Consider the following 22,497-nt stretch of genomic DNA (forward strand, 5'->3'; position numbering starts at 1 on the left):
GGGCGGGGTTATTTTGGGGTCGGGTGCGGGTGGTGGTGGCCGGTGGGGACGCCGCGGGTCCGCGTGCGTGCTGCGGCCTGGTTGGTTGGGGCGCTGCTGCTGCTGCCGACGGCTGACCTCGGGCGGGAGGGGACAGGTGGGTCCCACCACGCCAGCGTCTTTTTTTGGGTTCCAGGGCCACCCCAATCAGAGAAACGGGACGTCAAAAAAATGGGAGAACGACCCACGGTTCCCTGGGCCTGAATCCACCCCAAATGTTGCTCGGCCCATATCGTAGCCATTTCGCAGCGATCGATGAAAATAAGCAAACCTTTTGGTAGGATTCTCACTTGTTTCTGCGGATTTTCGCTTTCCACTGGTAAGAAAATCGGTGAAAATAAGCCAAACTTTTTTTTTAAAGATTCACACTTATTTACACGGATTTTCGCTAATTTCCACCGATCAGCCACCGCTTATAAGCGGAAAGCCCTCCTCTCGTCGCCCGCCGCGAAGGCGCAAGGCCGCAAAGCGAAAGGGGAGAAGGGGAGGAGCAAGGCCGACTTCGCAATGCAGATCCTCCGCCGGAAGGTTCTGGAAGCTTCCCGCCGCCTCCCTCTTTTCTACGCTGCGTCCGCAGCGTCCCGCGGAAGCGCCCATGCGGTCGCCACGCTCGCCGCCGCCGCGCGGTGGGCCCCGCCCGCCGCCTCGGGCTCGCTTGCCGCCGCTCCGTGGGCCGCCACCCAGCGGCGCGGCGCGAAGATGCTTGGCTCCGACGTACGAATTCCCTTGCGACTTTCCTTAATCTCTTTTATGCGAAATTTTGCTCACTGATCCGTGCCCAGGGTTGAGTTGGGTTTTAATGGGTTGATGCAGTTGATTGTTTTAGTTTCAGTTGTTTTGTTTAATTCGATGCAAAAATGGTTTAAGATTATTTGTTCATTTGTCTGCGGCAGGATTAGTTGGTTGTTCTTTTGTTTCTGGTAGAATTACAGTTCAGGCCTCATAGGCATGTTATATGGAACGACTATGCAGGGTATAGCTGGGAGTTTATTACAGTAGTTAGAGGTCGGATATGTGTCGTGGATTAGAATGAGCAAATTGCATGCTATGCGGCGCATGAACGTGCTGTCCGTCTGATGTAAACTCACTACAGCTAGCAGTCAGTAGGAAGGCTTACCCATGGCCTTAAAATGCCCGTGCAAAAATGAACACTTTATGTCATGTTATCTTCCTTATTCTGCTCCTCCAAATGCTTTTTTTTTTCAGTTCTGCATTTCGTTCTCTTTGCTGAAGCACTATGCACTGATTAACTCTGGGACTGTCTTCATATATTGTAGGTGAAACTTGGAAATGTAATACAAAGAAGAGGTGTGTGGTTACATCTCTTGTGTTTTACCTTTTCCTTCGAGTATCGCTGACTGTTAATTACTCATCCCTTTGGCCAACCTTAAAATTCAAGGTCGCATTTATCAGGTACAGAACTTTTTTTATTCTGCATCCATTGGTAGTTAGTTACTGCTTTGGTGAAGTTTGTACTAGTTTATACCTGTGTTCATTATTACTAGAAAAGGCACTGTATTGTTTCCTGATTTGGTTATGTTTTGATCAGGTAATAAAAGCACAACATTCACATCAAGGAAGAGGAGGGGCCACAATACAGGTTGTTTATTTTATTTCACTGTTTATTTGCTGCAGCAATTGGTGCCTCATAGTTCACTACCACAATCACAAGTAGTCAGCATTTACATTGTTTTATTTTGAACACTTGAGTGTTGCAGGTGGAACTGAGGGATGTTGACACTGGAAACAAAATTACAGAAAGATTTCGCACTGATGAGGCCCTTGAGAGTATGATTTATTGTTCTTTTCTTACAGAAAAGGCAACTTTAATAGCTAAGATATAGCCAGCCATACAAGCCTTTATGTTGTAGCCTAACTGTCCCCATGCATGTAACCATCCCCCTGAAATTTGCTCACATGTGTTTTACGTGGGCACTTCTTTCTTCTTTTTACATTATATTCTTTTTGGATGTCACATGGCATTCATGTGCCTAACCAATTTTTAGACAGTCTCATAACCTATGGAACACGATTGAACAAACTAAATTGAATTCATAACCATATAGAATCTATGTAATCATGATGTAGAAACTGGTATATATCGACTGTCCAGTTGGTAGTCTTAGGATCAAGACCTTGTGTTCCAGCCATGGCCGAGAGCCTCTCCAAATCTATGCATTGTATTAATCCTGCAATTAATTTGATTGACTTGATTGTATTATTTTTATACACAAGCACATTATATTAATGTTGTTGAAGAAAATATAAAATATCATGGCACCATGTTTAACTGCATTTTGTGAGAAGCTGTCCAAAATTATCTGTTATCATCTGGATCCTGGCAAAGTTTCAGTCTTCCTGTCTAGCCAACTTCTCTACACACAGCCTGAGCTAATAGCCTTGTATTGGCCTGATCACCATTTGTATTTGGAAAGGGGACAATAAAGAATAAACACTGGCTGCCCAACAGTATCCAGTTTGGTGTCAGTTGGCATCTATGATAACATGTTTGATTCAGTTTTTCATGTTTTAAACTTATACAATCATGTACATAATGCTAATCTAGTTAATGCTTTGTGTGAAAACACTCAGGAGTTTTTGTTGAGGAGAAGTTATTCACATATTTGTATCAGGAAGGAGACACTGTGACGCTTATGGAGTAGGTTTTATTTCCCATCTTTCTTGTCATTTAACTGTTCACATGCTAAGCTGTGATGCTGTCCATATTTATTTTTAATCGTGATCTAATCTGGTGTATATATTTTTTTGTCAGGCCTGAAACATTTGAGCAAATTGAAGTTTCAAAGGATCTGTTTGGCAAAGCTGCTGCATACCTGAAAGGTTCAGCCGAGTAGTAATTAATAACAAGAAGGAATTATGATGGTTTTCAAAAATAAAATGTGCTTATGTTTTAATATTTGTACAGTGAGCAATTTAATTCTCTTATGATTCCTTCCTCATATATGAATGCTGATGGTTGTGTAGTATTACCTTTCAGTTTTCATAACATGGCAAGTGACAAAGATCTCATTTTAGATTAATACTATAAGTGGAAGACTTGAGTTTTGCCATCAGACTGATATTTACTAATCTAGTAATGTTTATGATTTTTATAGTTTCCTTCTATTATTGGGCTTTACTTTTCATAGTTTCCAACCATTGCAGCTTGCCAACTTTTGTATTTGCAGTGTCCTTATTAATTTCATATTCTCAGTTTGGAATTTAGTTTATAACATGTTTGTAAAAATCCTTACACCCTATTTTATTTCTCACTTGTAAACAGATGAAATGAAGGTGAACCTACAATACTTTGATGGCCGGCCAATGTCTGCTACGGTTCCTCCTCGAGTGACTTGCACTGTTGTTGAAGCACAGCCGAATACAAAAGGGCTTACTGCTCAACCTCAGTAAGTTTCTATATTACTTCATCATCCACTTATTATTATATTGTGTAATGTTTGTTTATTATATATTCAACATTCTTTTTGTTGCTTTTACCACTTTTAATGGGTTATTTGGTACGGTGCATGTGTTGGGTGTTTATTCATACCCTGGAAGAAAGATAGGCTTCTTAAATGTTCAGCAATAAGGTTGTGGTTACATAGTAATATGATTTAATGCTGTCTAATAATTAGCGATTAATTGTTTAATGTTATCTTTCTAGTTGGCAATGCACGAACAAGATTAATAGCAATTTGCTTTGAGAGAGAGTCTAAGAAAGTTACCAGCATATTAACATATCAAGTAGCCGCAGGCAGTGGAATGCTGGGTTGTGGAAGTAGGCTAGTTTTCATCATTCAGAACTTGCAAAATCAAGAACCTGTAGTGACCTGTTCAGAATTGTCCAAACCAGCTTCATTGGTCCGTTACCTGTACTGAATTCCACTGTCACTTCTTCCATTGACTTGCGAATGTAAGAGATTTTTGGCCGCAAACCTCTGTTAGACGGTATATTCAGGGTTTGTAACTGCCCAACTCATAGTGCAGTAGTTTTTGGCTTCCTAAATCATTTTTCGTATTGAAATGATACCTGTAATCTTGAGATTTGATTACAAGACTTTATATAGTACGATAGATTGCTTGATAGTGTAGGACTTTGGAGACCTGAGATTGATGAGCACTCTGTCATTAAGTTGTTATTATTTAGCACTTAGAACATTTGTTTTCTTGACACTGTTAACCTGTGATACTGCTGAATTTATCTATGAACTGTGCATATTTTACTAATTCCAGCTCCATTATTTTACAGTGAGATGTTTAAGCCTCACTATACAGTTAATAACCACATGCTTGTTATAAATGCAGGTATAAAAGGGTCGTGCTGGATAATGGTCTTACAGTGCTTGTAAGTTGCTGGGCACCATTTTGTAGCGTCTGCCTACCTAGAACTATTGTTATTATATGCATCTGTTGATCTAGTGCTGTTCTCTTTGTTAAATTGTGTAAGGAGTGCAGTATAAATGTTTTTGTTTGCAATTCCTTTTTTTAGAACATTTATGTACAGAGCCAATTTGTAGTTGCTGAATTGGCAGAGCTTTATACTTTTCTATAGTTTCATTTAAGGTTTAGGCACATAACCTTCTTCTCATGATTCACCCTCTTCTTTTCCTTTTGTCGTCTAAATTTTGTTGCCACCATTTCATAAAAAAATTTGTTGCCACCATAAACTTGATTGGCTCACTTATTTCCATTAATACGGCACCATGATTTTACCTGAAAATAAGTTACGGACTCATGTGTGCACTATTTCTTGGATGCATGACCTATCGGTACTGGTTCAAACTTTAACCATGAACTTTTACGGATCATGTGTGCACTATTTGATACTAACATTACCTTTTTTTTCCCTTTATCTTAGGCACCGCCTTTTATTGAAGCGGGTGAACAAATTGTAATCAGTACAGCAGATGATTCATATATGACGAGGTATGTGATGGAAAGCCTGATGAGTTCCTTATTATATCATAAAAAGGCAATTCAAAGAATACAGTTCAACTTTTAGAATCTGCACTGGTTGCAATGTGCCTTGTGTCTTTTGATATTTGAATTCCTGAAAATCATTTATGCGATTTTGCATTTCAGGGCCTAAGGGATATCTTGGATAGCGTTTTGTTCTTCCAAATTGGAAAATTGAATGCATTTTGCCTCTAGGATAAGTGTTACCTCGTGCAGCTGCCACAAATGTCAACCGTGGCCGCCAGCTACCAAGAACTTAGTTCTTACCCACACATTTTGTACTCGCAGATGCTTTTATTTGATCTTCAATTCAAATAATTATGCAACAGATTCCTTTGATGGAAAACCATGAAAATTTTTGCGGGAACTCAGGTAGAGAAGCCATTTTTGTAGATAGGTTGAAATTATTCATATTGCTTTGTATGGCTTACTGTTCAGCGGAACAATGGGCTTACATATTTTGCAGCAGAAAGATCATATCGCCAGCATACACTGCAAGACCTATTTGTAATTTTTACCATTGAACCAACGCTGAAATAACGTGTTGATTATATACAGCAGCTACCGTATCAAATAATTTTCTGTGCTTCCTACACATTTCTAATTTGCATTTACTATCAACACAACAAACTCCTAGCAACAAAAACGTCAGGTTTTCCTGAACATTATCACTTGTAAGCGTGGACGTAGTCTTGGAAGTAGAAGTTCTTCTGGATGAAGTTCGCTAGCCAGCGCGACGCGGCGAAGCACAGCACGGCCGCGGACACGACCGCGGCCCTCTGAACAGTCGACGTGACCAGCGTTCCCTTCGCGACGGCGAGGAATCCGACGACCGCGACCGACGTGATCTGCAGAGCAACCTCGAGTGCCTTCATGGCCTTAAGCCCGGCGCTGCAGCTCGTGCACTGCGCCACGTGCGACCAGTACCTATTGATCAGTAGATTAGCATGTCACAGTTCAGATTGCATTGTAGAATCCTGCTAGCATCACAAGTTCAGAGTTGCATTGATGTTTTCAGGCTTGTTTACCTCTCCATGAGCTGATCCTTGGTAGGGGTTGGTGGCAGCTGATCGACTTGTGGGGTTGCCCACCCAACCCGATTCTTGCAGAACTTTCTGAACCAGTTCCTGAAGGCGATCACCATGTTGTCCGATGATGTGGGCACATAGCAAGCTTTCTGCCAATTATCGAGGCCTACGGCAGCAAATTTGCGCTCCTGCGAAAACAATTCAACAGACAAGAATTACACAAAGCCTGAATCACTAAACTTTGAGATAGAGCAGAATTTAGACGTTGGTTGTGCCTACAGGACTTGAGTTACCTCAACGTGGAGGAGAAAAATGTCTGAATCCAATATAAGATTCTGGCCAACATGGTACAGCCACCGTGGTGTGATCTTGTGCAGCCAGACCCCAACGTTCCTCGGGAAAGCCCAGATCACCCTGCTCTTCCCAGGAGCCACCGGAATGCAGAAGAACACCAGCAGGATCCGAGGTGTCTTCTTCTTGCCCTGACCGGCCACCAAGTACAGTGAAAAATGCTGGTGTGTTAGTTCAATGAATTAGCTTCACTTGCATTGACAAAGGGGGAGGTTATCTACACCTCTTGTGGTTGAAACGGTGTACCGAAGAACGTGCACGGTGCAGCGAACTGAAAGTAGCCCCGCTCCTGCGGTGACAGAAACCCTTGTATGTCTGCGTGCTCGATCTTCATCATGATCGGACCACCGCCCTCTTTATCATAGTCAACTGTGAACAAAATGAAACACCCCCAATCAGCTATATATGCAGAATGCCAAGCATTGTTGTTCACTCCTTCCAGCAAGAGACTAGTGCAAGCTCAACGAATTGTAGACTGAGGCCATGTTTGTTTGAGCTTTAGCTTTCCAAGCTTTCCACAGAGCTGGTTTTTGACTTTTGCTCCCTAGAAAGGTGGCTTTCCAAAAGCTGGCTTTTGAAAAGCTAACACTGTTTGGCAACCTAGCTTTTGGAATGGTGGGATCGAGTGTCTGTTGTCAGGCTTTTCTTCAACCTTGGAGCTCCCCTGCGATGGCTTCTTGAGCCCGCCAAATCTGAGCTCCTCGGCAGCGAGCAGAGGTGAGGCTGGGGGAGACGCCGGAGGGGACGGCGAGCGAGGCGAGCGGTGTGGCGAGGGCGGCTGCGGCGGCGGCGGACGCTGGGAGGAGAGGCCGAGGTGCTGAGCAGAAGGCAGCGGCGCTCCTCGACAGAGGTGGGCTCGACCGAGGTGCTGGAGCAGGAGGTGGTGGTGCTCCTCGATGGAGGTGGGGCGGCACGGCGTGCCGGGGTGGGGCGGGACGGCGACGAGGTGGGGCGGCACAGCGGGGCGGGGTGGGTCGGCGACAAGGCGGGGCAGGTGGGACGGTGACGGGGCGGGACGGCACGGGAAAGCTCACATTCCACTGCTTCTTAGCTTTTCATGTAATCATAGCTTATGTAGGCTTTTAGCTTTCGGAAAGCTCATCTTAGAAGCTGGCTGTCTGTTTGAGCTTTCGGCTTCTTAAGGTGGAAAGCTGCTGGAAAGCCCAAACAAACAGGACCTGAATGTCAGTACTGCATTTGCATTGACACAGATAAGTTATGGTATTCATGTCAGGTCAGGGACATATCTTCCTGGATCTTCCTTCTTGCGGATGCCGCGCATTATCCCCTTGTGCGCATACGGGACGTGAGCAGGATCCATGAGGTTTTCCACCAGAACATCGTACCTGCAACGCAAGAGTGCTACAATCTATGACTGACCCGTGCAGCCGATCAACGGAGAAAGCATAGCAAGACTAAGAAAAAAAATGTTTGAGCCTTTACCCGTAGGGGAGATCCCTGATGCCGTAGACGGTGACGAACTCCGGGTCGTCAATCTCTGGGATCAATGGCGGCCGCTTCCTCTGCAGCACGTCCTTGTACTCCGGCTCGGCCCTCGGGTAGAACCACAGGATGTTGTTCTGCACCACGCAGGGGTACGACGCCACGCACGCCTTGCTGTTCGTGTGCACCTGCCGCGAGAATTGCGATTAAGGCTCCGCCCTCGGGTAGAACCACAGGATCCTGTTCTGCACGACGCAGGGGTACGACGCCACGCACGCCTTGGCGTTCTTGTGCACGGGAGGGCCGAGCGCGGGCGCCTGGGGGATGAACTTGCAGGCGCCGGCGCCGTCGAAGCACCAGCCGTGGTACACACACTGGAGGCGGTCCTTGTCGTCGATGCGGCCCTCGGAGAGCGGCGCGAGGCGGTGCGGGCAGGCGTCGTCGAACACGCGCCACTCGCCGGCGCCGCGGTCGTACCAGGCGACGACGGCGAGCCCGAGCACCGTCTTTCCGTGCGGCGCGCCGGGGACGAGGTCGCACACGGGGGCGAATGGGTACCACTGGTCCAGCCAGTCGAACGCGCCCTCCCAGGACGGCGCATCCTCGGCCCGCGGCGTCTCGGAAGCCACGGCGTAGACCGACAGCCGGGCGCCGCGACGCCGGCGTCCTGGCGCCAGGACGGCGGCGCTGGCGCCTATCGGCCTCCTGGAGCTCAATGGCGCGGCGGCGGTGGCGGCGAAGGGAAGCGAATGGCGCCCAGGCCCGGCGCGCGGGAGCAGGAGGTGGAGGGAGAGGGGCTCCATGGCGTGGCAGCGGCCAAACGGCTAGCGCAGAGGAATGTGTCTTGGAGTATGAAGAAAGGACAAAAAAGGAAAAGATTGGCCTTGTGGATGTGGAGTGGCCGGAGTGGTCACTGCTCACTGGTGGGGGGGACGGGGACGCTATCGTGGTCGCCGTCGGCCACCAACAGAGCGGCTGGATGCGCATTGAGCAGCTACCGCGGCCTGTGCCGGGGAAGCGGTTACTTCTCGCACGTGGACCTTCACGTGTGTCTTTTTGTTCCGGGCGTGTCGCCGTCGTCGCTACTCGCCGGACCCAGCTTCCGGCCAAGGCTAGGGGCATAAACCAGTTATACCGATCACTCATCGAGAGTTAGCAAAATATAAAGGAGAAAACCCCAGTTTACATGATAATTGTTTACAGCTTTAATTGGTACACGCAGCCTTCAACCGGGAGTTCGTCGCCGCGCAGGCGGATGCCGTTGCCAGGCCTTCGTTTCTCACGCCCATCTTGAGCCGCCGTGCGTGCCGTTCCGCACACCGCACCGTGCGCGCGGGCTCGGCAATGGAGGCAGCAAGTGTACAACAAGTTAATCTTGCGCGCGGCGCGGGATTTGGACATGCCAGTGCCAGGCGTCTCCTGGAACTATTCCCGGCGGAAGCAAAGGCGGCGGCGGCTGTGGGCGAGAATGCGCCGGCGCGGCGTGGCTGTCGGCATTTACGACCTGTGCGCTGCGTGTCGGGGGCGAAAAATCCCAGCCAGGGACGGTCGGAGGCGCCTGCGTTCCGCGCGGCAGGACGACCGTGTTCTCTCACTATCGGCGAACCTCAACTGCCGGCGGACGGCGGCGGGGATGACAGCGCCCGCGGCGACGGGGAATCCGGGGTGGACGGTATTTCATTTACCGTCCACCCCTGGGGTCATGGAAACCGTCGAGTCGCGAACGAGTGGCTGGATCCGAGCCGGCGGAGGCGGGCGGGAGCGTTGCGCGGGCCGATTTGTGGCGATCAGCCCGGCACAGTGTCACAAGCCAACCTGTGACAGAACCATCAGAAGGAAAGGAAGAGCTGGGCCGGGGAAAGAGAGCCAAGAAGCCCGCAAGGAAGTTGGACCTGTGAAACAATATGTCACTGGGCTGAGCCCATGTAATCTCTGGTTTATGTAATGGTGAGGATGAGGGGAGAGAGAGTGGATAAGAAGATACAGACTCTAGAACCCTGAACCTCTTGACTGTTCTCCCGAGCTCGAATCCTTCGTTGGGATTCAGCCGAGTTCTACCCCAATTCCCCTCTCCATCTCCAATCTCTGGTTTATCTGGATCTCATACGTGATATTTGGTACCAGATTCAGTTGATTCCTTGGGTCCTTTTCTCTGATTCGACTCGTTCTGGAGGCGTGTAGCAGCGGAGATCCACTCGATCCGGCGAAAGGGACGAAGGCACCAACCCTGACGACGAGGATGGCGGGGGGCGGAGGCGAAGATCAAGGACATCAGTAAGAAGCTGGACATCATCCTAGTTTATTACCGAGGCCTAGAAACGAAGGCTAGTCATTTCTCTCGCGGCTGCGGCGGCACGCAGCTCCGTCGTCGCGGCCAGTCCGCGCGCGGTGGCGCGGTTGCTGGTGGTGAGCCCGCCGCCCTCCAAGTGCAGCAACGTGGAGACGGAGGTGAGGCGTTGTAGCTAAGGGAGGGGACGAAGGCCATGGAGGAGCTGCCCACCTGACCACGAGTGGCGGCGGCTACACTACCCCGGCATTGACTCGTCAAGATCGACGACAACCCAGAAAGGTGCTGTCGTGCTAGCAGGGGCAACCGGGGGTCCGGGTCCATGTCCAAATGGTGCCGCCTGCATCCAGCTACGGAGTGGGAAGAGACGGAAGAGCTGAAGAGGGCGCGATGGAAGACTGGCGTAGGCCGGTGGATAATCAGATCAGTGTTTGTGGAGACGAACGAGGCGTAAGACGCGGCCGGAACAAATGGCATTAAGGCAGTGACTTGAGCACAAGATGGCAGTGGTGCCATGAAATGTCCGTGTCGAGAAAAGAGACGTGCAATGACAAGGAAGAGGCAACAAAAAAGGAATGGACGAAAGGGACCACATGAGACGCATGGGTGGGCTGTAGCTTGCTCGTCCTCCTCGTACCTACCTACTACCTACCTCAATAAAAAACTATCATCTCATCTCATCTGTTGTTCCGAAGGCGGGCAAGCTACTTTTACATGTCGATGCTTCAAAAATCTTACAGCAGAAATAAATGATGGGACTTCCTCCATTTCGGTTTATAGGTTACTTTGGCTTTATATTAAGTTAAACTTATCTAGAATTGATCAAATTTATAGAAACATACAATGGCATCTATAATATCAAATAGATACACTATCTGGACATATTTTACGGTGAAAGTAGCATATAGCACAAGTAAAAAAAATTAAATCATTCCAAAAATGTTTTATGGTGGATTTTCTATGAAATTCATTAGCTGTTATATTTTTTAATAAATTTAGCTAAAAGTAGAGAAGTTTTACTTAGAATAACGGTAGTAAACTAATTTGTATCGGATGGAGTCGAAGGATACTCGTGGCCAAACTTCTTGTTAACCCGTCCACGAACCTAGGTGAGCATTTTCTAAAACCACATAAAAAAGAAAAAATAACAAAAGCGTGCACAATAAGATCACCATCCTTCTTTTTCTTCAAAAATTTTGTATCAAAATCTAATGGCTAATGGCTAATGGCTAAAAGGAAAATGACTTACACTTTGTGTATAGCCTGGCTTATGCACCCTTATATCAAAAACTGTAATATCCTATCAATAAACACTAAATATCTTTTGGACTATCACTCAGTTCACTTGTAAGCATGGGCGTAATCTTGAAAATAGAAGGTCTTCTCCATGTAGTTAGCAAGCCAACGGGATGCCGCGAAGCACAACATAGCTGCGGACACTACTAAGATTCTCTGAACAACTGACGTGAGCAACGTCTCCTTGGCGACGGCGAGGAACCCAACAACAGCGACCGAGATAACCTGTAGTGTGACCTCGAGCACCTTCATTGCCTGGAGCGCAGCGCTGCAGCTCGAGCACTGCACGACGTGTGACCAATACCTGTTGAAGCCATGCGTCGTCATAATACTCATTCTGCATTATCTTATTTTCAGAGGTTCATTGTGCACTGTCGCGTGTGTGATGTTTTAGATCTTTACCTCTCCAGGAGCATATCCTTACTAGGGGTTGGTGGCAGCTGATTGACTTGTTGGGTTGCCCAGCCAACCTGATTCTTGCAGAATTTTCTGAACCAGTTCCTGAAGGCGACGACCATGCCGTCTGAAGATGTGGGGACATAGCAAACTTTGTGCCAGTTATCGAGGCCCGCGGCAGCAAAGTTGCGCTCCTGCATACGGATTCAGTAGTGAGGCGCAAATAAAGAAAAATGCTGTTATTCCACTCATCGTTCCTAAGTCTCCAAAAATGTAATTTTCAACGCATGCATGGCAGGCACTGGGTCACAATTTTCACGCATTTTACCTCGACATGGAGGAGGACGATATCTGAATCCAATACGCTGTTCGTGTTGCTATGGGAGAACCATCGAGGTGTGATCTTGTGGAGCCAGACCCCGGTGTTCCTCGGGAACGCCCAAATCAGCCTGCATCTCCCGGGAGCAACAGGGATGCAGAAGGCCACGATCATGAACAAGCCTGCCACGAGCGGCCTGCAGGATCAAGGCACACTACCGATATGTTAAGGGGGTGTTTTCTTCCCGTGTCTTATTTTTAGCACGTGTCACATCGAATGTTTAGATACTAATTAGGAGTAGTAAACGTAGATTATTTACAAAACCAATTACATAAGTGGAATCTAAACGGCGAGACGAATCTATTAAGCCTAATTAAGTCTAATTAATCCATCATTAGCAAATATTTACTGTAGCAACACATTGTCAAATCATGGACTAATTAGGCTTAATAGATTCGTCTCGCCGTTTAGATTCGTCTTATGTAATGGGTTTTGTAAATAGTCGACGTTTAATACTTCTAATTAGTATCTAAATATTCGATGTGACGGGTGCTAAAGTTTAGTCAGTGGAAGAAAACAGGCCCTAAAGCTCCTCTCCGGGTTCCTTAAAAGTAGAAGAATCACTCAGGGATTGATCGATCGATCGATATAAACACAGGTTAATCTTTGCATCGACAAATAAGGAGAGGGGACGCAGACCGGTTTGGCAGCCGGTGTGCCGTGGAACGTGCATGGCGCCACGAAGCGGACGCTGCCTCCTTTCATCTTCGACAGAACCCGTGTATGTCGGTCTGATCTATCTTCATCGTGATCGGATCACCACACTCTTGACCGGCGGCACGGTCGTGCCAGGCGACGACGCTGAGCCCGAGCACCGTCTTTCCGTGCGGCGCGCCGGGGTCGAGGTCGCACACGGGGGCGAAAGGGTACCAGTGGTCCAGCCAGTTGAACGCGTCCTTCCCGAACGGCCGTGACACTTCCTCGGTTAATGGCGTCTCGGCGGCTACGGCGGACACCGACAGCCGGACGCCGCGGTCGTGGCGCCGGGCAGGTGCCGTTCAGCCTCTTGGAGCCTGATGGCGCGGTGATCGCGAGGGGAAGCCAAGGGCGCCCGGTACGCGGGAGCAAGAGGTGGTGGGAGAGGGTCTCCATGGCGTGGTGGCGGCCAACGGTGAGTGCAGAGGAATGCGTACGAGGAATGCTTGGCGCGGTGTGTATCTTACCAGGAAGAAGCTTGTGGGTGTGGAGTCGCGCGTCGCGGTCGCGGTCGCAGTCCGCGTCGGGCAACAGAGACCGCCGGACAGTGCCTATCAGGAGCTGGACCGCTGGTCTAGTACTCCCTAGTTCTGTGATTGGAATGGCCAGCGATTCTTTCAGCCGGTTATTTCTTGCACGTGGATCTTGTTGAGTTGTTGGGATTCATGCTCTGGCCGTGTCGTCGTCGTGGTGTCCGGTGCTGACAGCTACTACTTTGGACTTTGGAGTACGTCCAGGCCAGCTACGGAGTTCGATGATTTGCGCAATTTCCAAGAGTGAAATGATGAATAAAACTAGTGCCTCCGTACCTTATTATTTGTCGCTCGGGAAGTGGACACACGGTTTTCTAGAGGCAGATAAAAAGGGACAGAGGGAGTAGGCATCTCAGTGCAAAGTTTCGTTTCACGGTTTCATATGCTAGCATACCATTTAGATGTTGTATCTAAATGACCAATGGAAGTTGTTGAAAGATGTGGAGATGAAATACAAACCCTTTCAATGGGATTTTCACAGGTTTCCAACATGTTAGAAACGGTGAGCACTAGTTTCAATCTGACAAAACTCCTCTCACTTCTCTTCTCATAAATTCTCCACCACATCACCATATTAGCTTATGTGGCACCTTATTTAATTGGAATGAAATATTTATGAAACTTCCAATGGGATTAATTAGCCTTAGAGAAGTCAAGAGATCGCGTTTCGTATTCTTAGATTGTAGGGACAAGTCGTCTCACATTAAAATGTATTAAGATGGAACTAAAAAACATAAAGTAGTTGTCACGACTCACAACTTACTAAAGATAAGAAAATATCTAAATGTGTACTCTAAAATAATTTGAAGAGTATGTGCCTAAGTTTATGTGTAAATTTGTAATATTTATGTGTGCAGAAGCACGGGATGATGCACTAGCTTAGTGACAGGCCGTCATTGCTAATAGTGCCGGGCTCAGTCACAGGCTTTGGTTGGCAGGTAAGGTCGAGCGAAGGTCTTAACAGTGATGGACAATAACACGAAAACGTGGTTACCGTTTAACACGGTGCATTCAAACAGTCGTGTGAAAGATTACGACAAAAATATGGGTGGATAGATGATGCAATCATCTATAATCTATGTTCACGCAAACTTGAGTTTGAACAAAAACCTTTTGTAAGGAGAAACCATCTGCTAAAATTTTACGTGCATATACTAGATGATTGCATCTTCTATCTATTTCATATAAATTTTACTGGCAAGATCTTCTGAAACTCATTCACTTGTAAGAATGAACATAATCTTGAAAATAGAAATTCTTCTCTATGTAATTAGCAAGCCAACGGGATGCAACGAAGCACAGCACAGCTGCAGACATGACCGCGGTTCTCTGAACAGTCGATGCGAGCAAAGTCCCCTTGGCAACGGAGAGGAACCCAACAATGGCGACTGACATGACCTGCATGGCGACCTCGAGCGCCTTCATGGCCTTCAGCGCCGCACTGCAGCTGGTGCACTGCACGACGTGTGACCAATACCTGTTGACACCATGAGAAAATGATGCATCAGAAAATTCACGGTGCATCATCATGTTATCGAGTCTATGGTGTTTGATGTTTCAGGTAATTACCTCTCAAGGAGCTTATCCTTGGTAGGGGATGGTGGTAACTGTTCAACTTGTGGGCTTCCCCAGCCAACCTGATGCTTGCAGTACTTTCTAAACCAATTCCTGAACGCAACGACCATGCCGTCTGAAGATGTGGGCACATAGCAAGCCTTGTGCCAATTGTCAAGTCCCGCAGCAATAAAATTGCGCTCCTGCAAAAGGATTTAGCAAGGATGATGGGATTAAAAAAAGTGAGGAAACATTCAGTAACTCAACTTGTCCAAAATATAGTTCTCACAGCACATTGAGTGTTAGTGCAGCGGTGCACAATATCCCTGCATTTTTGTTCCACCTTACCTCAAAGTGGACGAGGCAGATATCTGAATCCAATACACGATTGGTGATGCTGTGGGAGAACCACCGTGGTATGATCTTGAGAAGCCAAACCCCAGCATTCCTGGGGAACGCCCAGATTAACCTACTCCTCCCTGGAGCAACAGGGATGCAGAAGGCCACGAGCATGAACCAAGCCGCTGCCTTGCCGTCAGCGTACTGCAGGAACAAGCAACATTGCCGGTATGTTGAGATTGCTTCATGGATTCCTTGAAAGAAGAATAATCGACTATGGTACAACTTTACTTTTTTCTTATTGGAAACTTAGGAGAGCTGCGCTTCTTTGTATTAAGAGGAAAAAACGGAATTTAGAGGACCTTATACATTGCGGAGAGTTAGGCGCTGACGCTAGATTGAAAAAAAAAAAAAGCGGATGCATACCACTTTGGTAGGTGGTGTGCCATGGAACGTGCATGGCGCCACGAAGCGGATGCTGCCTCCTTTCATCGTCGACAAGAACCCGTTTATGTCGGTCTGATCTATCTTCATCGTGATCGGATCACCACACTCTTGATCGTGCTCAACTGTGAAGGAATGAACACCTCCAATTAGCATCAAAGAATGCTAACACTGTCATTCAGATATTCCAGCTCGGAGTTTCAGACCAGCATAAACTCAATTACTTCAGAGTTTAGACTCTTAATTCTTAAATAACAACGTAGGAGTAATCTGCAACAGCAAACATAAGAGACAATATTGTTGTGAGATTGGGGACGTATCTTCCGGGATCTTGCTCATCGCGGAAGCTGGGCAGCAACCCCTTGTGCGCATACGGGACATGAGCAGGGTCAAAGAGGTTTTCAACCAAAACATCGTACCTGCACTGGTGATCTGTGAACAACGGAAGAAGCATCAGGGTTGAAAACAAGAAGTGCTGAGTTTTTACCCCATGAAGAGATCTCTCATGCCGAACACGGTGAAGTAGGACGGGTCGTCAAGCTCGGCCATGTACGGCGGCCGCTTCCTCTGCAGCACGTCCTTGTACTCGGGCTCCGTCCGCGGGTAGAACCATAGGATCTTGTTCTGCACGACGCAGGGGTACGACGCCACGCACGCCCTGCTATTCTTGTGCACTGGCGGCCCGAGCGCCGGCGCCTGGGGGATGAACTGGCAGGCGCCGGCGCCGTCGAAGCACCAGCCGTGGTACACGCACTGGAGCCTGCCCTTGCCGTCGATGCGGCCCTCGGAGAGCGGCGCGAGGCGGTGCGGGCAGGCGTCCTCGAACACGCGCCACTCGCCGGCGGCGCGGTCGTGCCAGGCGACGACGCGGAGCCCGAGCACCGTCTTGCCGTGCGGCGCGCCGGGGTCGAGGTCGTCGACGGGGGCGATCGGGTACCACTGGTCCAGCCAGTCGAACGCGTCGTCGTCCTTCCCGGACGCCGGCGACGGGGACGGCGCTTCCACGGTGCGCGGCGTCTCGCTGGCCACGGCTGGGGCTGACAGCCGGACGCCACGGCGGCGGCGTTGTGGGACGAGACATGCGCTGCTGCCTTGCTGCCTCCTGGAGTTCAGTGGCGCGGTGGTGGTGATGACGGGAAGGGAGACGCGCGGGAGCTGGAGGAGGGAGAGGGGTTCCATGGCGCACGCGGCGGCGAGCAGCCAGCAAGAAGAAGCGACGAACTTGTTGCTCAGGAGTCAGGAACCTACGCGTCTTGATCGGATGATCGATGGGATGTGTAGACAGTTCATTCAGCGCTCGATCGGCAGCTATCGGACCAGCCACTGCAGTGCTGCACTGTAGATCACGCGCTTCACGTTTGGATTATAGAAAAAAAATCATATCCTGAATATCGTGAACTGTGCTTGGAACAGTAGTGAAGCGACTCGATCCGAGATCCGATCTTGGACAAGCCGCTGACATGGGGTTTTGGATTGCCGGGAGAGGCGCCAGGCACTGCAGCGTCTGGAGCAGTAGCAGCTACCACAGTGCATGCATGTTTCTGCAGTGTTTGGTGTTGTAGGTACATCGTCTTTGCCTAATATTTGCTAGCCAGCGTCCTGCGTCCACAGTGCATGCATGTTTCTGCAGTGTTTGGTGTTGTAGGTACATCGTCTTTGCCTAATATTTGCTAGCCAGCGTCCTGCGTCCACAGTGCATGCATGTTTCTGCAGTGTTTGGTGTTGCATAGTAGCATTTGCTAGCCAGCGTCCTGCGTCCACAGCTGTTGCTGCTGGAAATTCTAGCACGAACAAAATATTGCCACTATATGTTGTGACGTATTTCTCTCCGTGACGACCCCTGTCCAAAATATTGCCACAATTTACTCACTCAAGGTATTCAAGGATGTTGGAAACAGCCCAATAGCTAACGGAAGAAGTCTAGCATTGCTGCTGGTCATATTACACATAAACGTATCTTCCAGGATCTTCCTCACCGAGAGCTGGGTACCAGCCCCTATGGGGCATGAGCAGGGTCAAAGAGGTTCTCCACCAAAACATCATACCTGCAATGGAACAGAGCTACTGCATCCCCATCCATGAATGAATTGTGAAAGTGTAGGTGCGCTGCTATATGCATGGCAATGGAAGAAGCGTCGTCACAAGAGATCCAAAAGATTCCATCTTACTAGAGTGCTTGCACTGATTTGTTTGAAGGTGTCTGGCTGTATCTTGATCTAGGGGCAAACTTTTTTTTTCCTTTCGCTGGAGTTCGGAAGTTTCTTTTCCTTCTCCAGTGGATGAAACTACATTTTCTTGTTCACAAATGGATGAAAACAACGTAGGACAAATTTATGGTGTTATAAGTCCAGCACAACAAAATTAATGGCCAGATAAAAAGGTGCAAAGAATTCAAAAAGCCCTGGAAAACCTTGGCATGTTGGATTATCCTATCATCCTTATAAAGGATGTATAATCACCATCTTTTTTATTTTCTTTTTTCAAGAATCGTGTATCGCTATCCAATGGCTAAAATTTTGATAACTACACGCAATATAATTTTCGCCATCTTACACAAATTGACCTTTCTATTACAACTGCAATCTCCTAGTAAGAAACATGCATGTAGGGTGGACTAAACTTGTAAGCATGGACATAATCCTCAAAGTAGAAGTTCTTCTCGATGAAATTAACGAGCCAATTGTTGACGCCATCAGAAAGTGACGCATCACAAGCTTCAGTAGTTTTATGTTTTAGGCCACTATGGAAATTGGTAACGTGTTTACCTGTCTAAGAGCTTATCCTTGGTTTTGATTGATGGTAGCTGGTCCACTTGTGGAGTTGCCCAAACAATTTGGTTCTTGCAGTGCCTTCTGAACCAGTTCCTGAAGGCGATGACCATGCCGTCCGATGATGTGGGCACATAGCAAGCTTGATGCCAGTTATCAAGGCCCACCGCGGCAAAATTGTGCTCCTTCAAAAGAATTTTACCATCGGGGAGGAGCGAAGGAACACGTTGAGCACAATGTTCCCGCTTAAAACTTCATACCTCAATATGGAGGAGGTACATATCTGAGTCGAATATACGATTCGTGAACATGTGGGAGTACTACCGCGGTGTGATCTTGTGGAGCCAAACACCACCATTTCTCGGGAACAACCAGATCAACCTGCTCCTCCCAGGAGAAACCGGGACGCAGAAGATCACGAACATGAACCAAAGCTCTACCTCACCATCAACGTTCTGCATGAAGAATGTATTCTTCTCGGAGAACAAGGTCTATATCTCAATTGCCACCCCAAACACACATCGCGTCGAATCGTCAAGATGAAATAAGTCAACTCATGACAAGCTTACACTGAAAATGATTAGAAACGCTCAAAGCGTAGCGGAAGCAAACGCAAAGTGTGACTCCTAAAAGCTTGCACAAGAGATAACAAACCAAACTACTACTAAACCACTTACTTAACTAATCAAGCAAGGATAATTAATTCTAGATTAAACAAGATAAGTGATTAGCCAAGGGTTAGCACTAGATAGTATCTTGAATACGTAAGCTAAATTACTCGCATGCAAAGGATAATTAGCATGTAAACAGGTCATGATTGTTTAAATAAAGGAATCAACAGTAGCATTACTATAGCATGAAAGTGAGTTGAAGAGAAATAAACTTCCCTGAAGTTTCTAAGCTGCTGCTGTCGGCCTGCTTGCTACGCTGTCGCTGATGGGCCGGTCTGCTGCGGTGCGCTCCCTGACGGCCTGCTGCGGTGCGTGCTTGAGAAGCTGGGCCTGGGACGCCTCACTGCTGGTGGCCTGCTCGGCCTGCCGCATGCACAACGCGTGCACTGGCCTGCTGCGTTTTTCCATGGGCCTTCTGCTCCCGCTGGCCTGCTCCCAGTGCGCTGCTGGGCCTGCGAGCTCCTGGCCCTTCCCGCTGCTGGGCCGCTTGGCCTTCTGCGCAGCTGCTGGCCCGCTTCGCTCGAGCCTGCTCGCCTGCGCTGCGCGTGCCCCCGTGCGCATGCGCGTGCTGCCGCGCCTGACTTGCTCCGCCCGATGCCCTGCACAAACAAGAACAGAAGAACAAAGGGAAAGAACTCCGCCCAAACTTCAAATCTAAAATCCTCCCTCAAAACTCAACGATTCGAAACAAAACTTGAGCTATAGATGCACAAACCCAAGGTCTAGTAGATCCATAGAAAAGATCTCGAAAAGCTCAAGTATCCATCGCAGATTTTGGAGAAAACCGAAACCCTACTAATAACACGGTTTTAGGGAAAACTCAAAATTCAAGCCAAATTCGTGAGGGATTTGAGGAGGACCACATCAAAGTGGCTCTCGTAAAGGTCTTAGCAATAAAATTCCCCTAACAAACCTCTCGGGATTTGAGTTCAAACGCGAACAACGAAAAATCCTCAAAAATAACTCCGAAAATACCGAAAAAGAAAAACGCTCGGGACAATAGAAAATGAAGCAATTGAGCACGGGATTGAATTTCTATTACCCACCATTCGGTTACCAGCCACTTCAAATCACAAACAAAGCTTGGATGAAAATAAGATTATCCACTCCTCTCTCTTCCTCTCTCACCCTAAAAACTCTTACAAACACAAATGAGAAGTTCACCTCCAAACTAGCTCAAAGAGGTGGTAGGTATCCGGAAAATGATCAGAATGCCCTTACATCAATCACACAACTGAGTAAAATCGTCTAATTTTTTTCTCGTATATCAAACGGGCCCAGCGCCTTCACGACTTAGCTTCGCCTCGACGCAATCTTCACGATGGTGCCACACATCCTCCGACTCGACGCCGTCCAGCCGCACCGGACTCATCCCCGGTTTTGAGGCCAAACCAGTCAAATCCTCTCGCACACCCTGCAGCCGTGACTCATCCCCACTTTTGAGGGCAAAGCGGTCAAATCTTCTTGCACGCCGCATCCAACGTGACTCACCAATGCCGACGCGTGTTCGCCATCTGCTAAGCCTCCGACGTCTCCAGGTCTTTCACTCTTGCTCCCGGGCCGCCTACTCGACTCGTCTCCGTCCCACTTGACTCGGCCGACGCCGTCTCCACCACCATCCGTGTACTCTTGCTCTTCCGTGCATCATGTGAATCGCCCATGACCGGACTCCTCAGGTCCCTCGGTCCAAGGCTACTCGTGTCCACTCTTCACAGCCCTAGTACATCGACATGAACATTTCGCTTGAACTTCACCTCATGCCATCGATCGTCATGTTGCATCCTACACCTGCACATCACAAGCCAAGAGACACAACATACAACATTTGGTTTACACAAACACCAAAACACAACGCACACAAACACAACACATCCGGTTAGCCATTAGCATAATTATGCACATATAAAATATGGACTTAACCGATAAAGCCTCAAATCATCCAGTTAATCACTCATCATAAATAGACCAAGATATATCTCAACTTGAGCTCTCAATGTAGATGTTATTGAGCTACATACACCGATCAAGGATCAGTTGGAGAAAAGAACAGAGTAATTGAGAAAGCAAAACAATTCATTTATACTTGACATGTGTTAAATGGCTCTATGGATTCCTTATCACAGTTTCACTTGCATTGACAAAGGAAGGGTAGGCTAGGCTTACGAGGATTTGTGCCATGTAATGTGCAGGGCGCCTCGAATTGGATGCTGCCTCCTTCCATGATCGATACAAACCCGCTATGTTGGCTTGCTCTATGTTTATCTTGATTGCATCGCCACCTTCTCGATCGTGCTCAACTGTGAAAGAATGAGCATTTCCAGTTAGCAGCAAGGAGCTCTTGACTCAAAAACCAAATTGGTATAAGATTTTGAGATGAAAAAGATAAACGATCATATTCTTCATGTCTCGGATCAGGGACGTATCTTCCGGGATCTTCCTCATTGGGGAAGGTGGGTAGCAGCCCCCTGTGTGTGTATGGGACATGAGCAGGAGCCGGCCCTTGCCGTCGATGCGGCCCTCGGAGAGCGGCGCGAGGCGGTGCGGGCAGGCATCGTCGAACACGCGCCACTCGCCGGCGGCGCGGTCGTACCAGGCGACGACGCTGAGCCCGAGCACCGTCTTGCCGTGCGGCGCGCCGGGGTCGAGCTCGCCCACGGGGGCGAACGGGTACCACTGGTCCAGCCACTCGAACCGCTCCTCCGCGGGCGCCGGCGCTTCGTCGGCGCGCGGCGCCTCGGGCGCCACGGCGGACGCGGACGCCCGGCGGCAGGCGCCGCCGCGACACCGATGATCCGACGGGACGAGGCGGGCGGCGCCTCGCCTTGTGGAACGCGATGGCGGCGCGACGGTGGCGGCGAAGGGACGCGCGGCGCGCGGGAGCGCTAGGAGGGCGAGAGGGTCCATGGCGCGCGCGGCGAGTGAGGAGCCCGGCTTGTCGTTGAGGAGTGGCGGGAGCAGCGGTAGCGACGGATCAGCCAGCAACGCCAGGCAGGCAGCTACCGGCAGCTGCACGTACGCCTCGGGCCGACGTGTATCGCGTTGGGAAATGATTGGGAGAGGTTTTGGATGTATTGCGATGCTCAGCGCGCGCGAAATGATTAGCGACACAGGACGGGGCCGTCCACTGTTTCTCTTGGTATGCATCGCCCGATTCTTGTTCCTCGGATCGGGATCGTGGATTGTCTTCTTCTTCTTGATTGGCGGCGCAGCCCAAACGAGCCAAACGCCTATCAAATGCCTGCAGCCACAGTCATGGTTGACTTGTTGGGAGAATCCGACCCCCTAGGACTGGGAGGGGCTCTGTGGCAGCGCCGCTA

General features: G+C 48.7%; 5 protein-coding genes across 6 annotated transcripts; 1 reads left to right on the forward strand and 4 right to left on the reverse strand.

Moving 5' to 3' along the window:
• Positions 1-239: 239 nt before the first annotated feature.
• Positions 240-5,555, forward strand: LOC101776458 (elongation factor P). The gene is made up of 12 exons (XM_004981307.2): positions 240-358; positions 446-753; positions 1,317-1,347; positions 1,439-1,452; positions 1,589-1,639; positions 1,758-1,827; positions 2,632-2,698; positions 2,813-2,880; positions 3,323-3,446; positions 4,345-4,384; positions 4,898-4,965; positions 5,122-5,555. The coding sequence occupies exons 1-12, from the start codon at positions 295-297 to the stop codon at positions 5,126-5,128; spliced, it is 912 nt and encodes a 303-aa protein (XP_004981364.1). The 5' UTR covers positions 240-294; the 3' UTR covers positions 5,129-5,555.
• LOC101776863 (protochlorophyllide-dependent translocon component 52, chloroplastic) lies at positions 5,498-8,653 on the reverse strand. Its single transcript, XM_004981308.3, has 7 exons — positions 8,114-8,653; positions 7,818-8,005; positions 7,622-7,720; positions 6,598-6,745; positions 6,317-6,505; positions 6,024-6,211; positions 5,498-5,922 (listed from the first exon to the last, which is right to left on the reverse strand). The coding sequence occupies exons 1-7, from the start codon at positions 8,618-8,620 to the stop codon at positions 5,664-5,666; spliced, it is 1,578 nt and encodes a 525-aa protein (XP_004981365.1). The 5' UTR covers positions 8,621-8,653; the 3' UTR covers positions 5,498-5,663.
• A 2,676-nt stretch (positions 8,654-11,329) lies between these two features.
• LOC101784187 (protochlorophyllide-dependent translocon component 52, chloroplastic-like) lies at positions 11,330-12,323 on the reverse strand. The gene is made up of 3 exons (XM_012848887.2): positions 12,125-12,323; positions 11,803-11,990; positions 11,330-11,704 (listed from the first exon to the last, which is right to left on the reverse strand). The coding sequence occupies exons 1-3, from the start codon at positions 12,287-12,289 to the stop codon at positions 11,446-11,448; spliced, it is 612 nt and encodes a 203-aa protein (XP_012704341.1). The 5' UTR covers positions 12,290-12,323; the 3' UTR covers positions 11,330-11,445.
• Positions 12,324-14,440: 2,117 nt separating this feature from the next.
• On the reverse strand, positions 14,441-17,154 carry LOC101777269 (protochlorophyllide-dependent translocon component 52, chloroplastic). Its single transcript, XM_004981309.3, has 6 exons — positions 16,229-17,154; positions 16,062-16,160; positions 15,724-15,868; positions 15,307-15,501; positions 14,974-15,161; positions 14,441-14,881 (listed from the first exon to the last, which is right to left on the reverse strand). The coding sequence occupies exons 1-6, from the start codon at positions 16,918-16,920 to the stop codon at positions 14,623-14,625; spliced, it is 1,578 nt and encodes a 525-aa protein (XP_004981366.1). The 5' UTR covers positions 16,921-17,154; the 3' UTR covers positions 14,441-14,622.
• A 974-nt stretch (positions 17,155-18,128) lies between these two features.
• On the reverse strand, positions 18,129-22,461 carry LOC111258498 (protochlorophyllide-dependent translocon component 52, chloroplastic-like). 2 transcript variants are annotated; one of them, XR_002679031.1, is made up of 3 exons: positions 21,604-22,460; positions 21,344-21,479; positions 18,129-20,968 (listed from the first exon to the last, which is right to left on the reverse strand). XR_002679031.1 is itself a non-coding variant. In XM_022829858.1 (2 exons), exons 1-2 carry the CDS (start codon positions 22,322-22,324, stop codon positions 21,439-21,441), a joined length of 762 nt encoding a protein of 253 aa, XP_022685593.1. In that variant the 5' UTR covers positions 22,325-22,461; the 3' UTR covers positions 18,129-21,438. The 2 variants fall into 2 exon arrangements, 1 of the variants encoding a protein (XP_022685593.1); XM_022829858.1 differs by having other exon boundaries at positions 18,129-21,479; positions 21,604-22,461.
• Positions 22,462-22,497: the final 36 nt, after the last annotated feature.

This window comes from Setaria italica, chromosome IX (genome assembly GCF_000263155.2).
Source record: "Setaria italica strain Yugu1 chromosome IX, Setaria_italica_v2.0, whole genome shotgun sequence".
NCBI classification, from domain to species: domain Eukaryota; kingdom Viridiplantae; phylum Streptophyta; class Magnoliopsida; order Poales; family Poaceae; genus Setaria; species Setaria italica.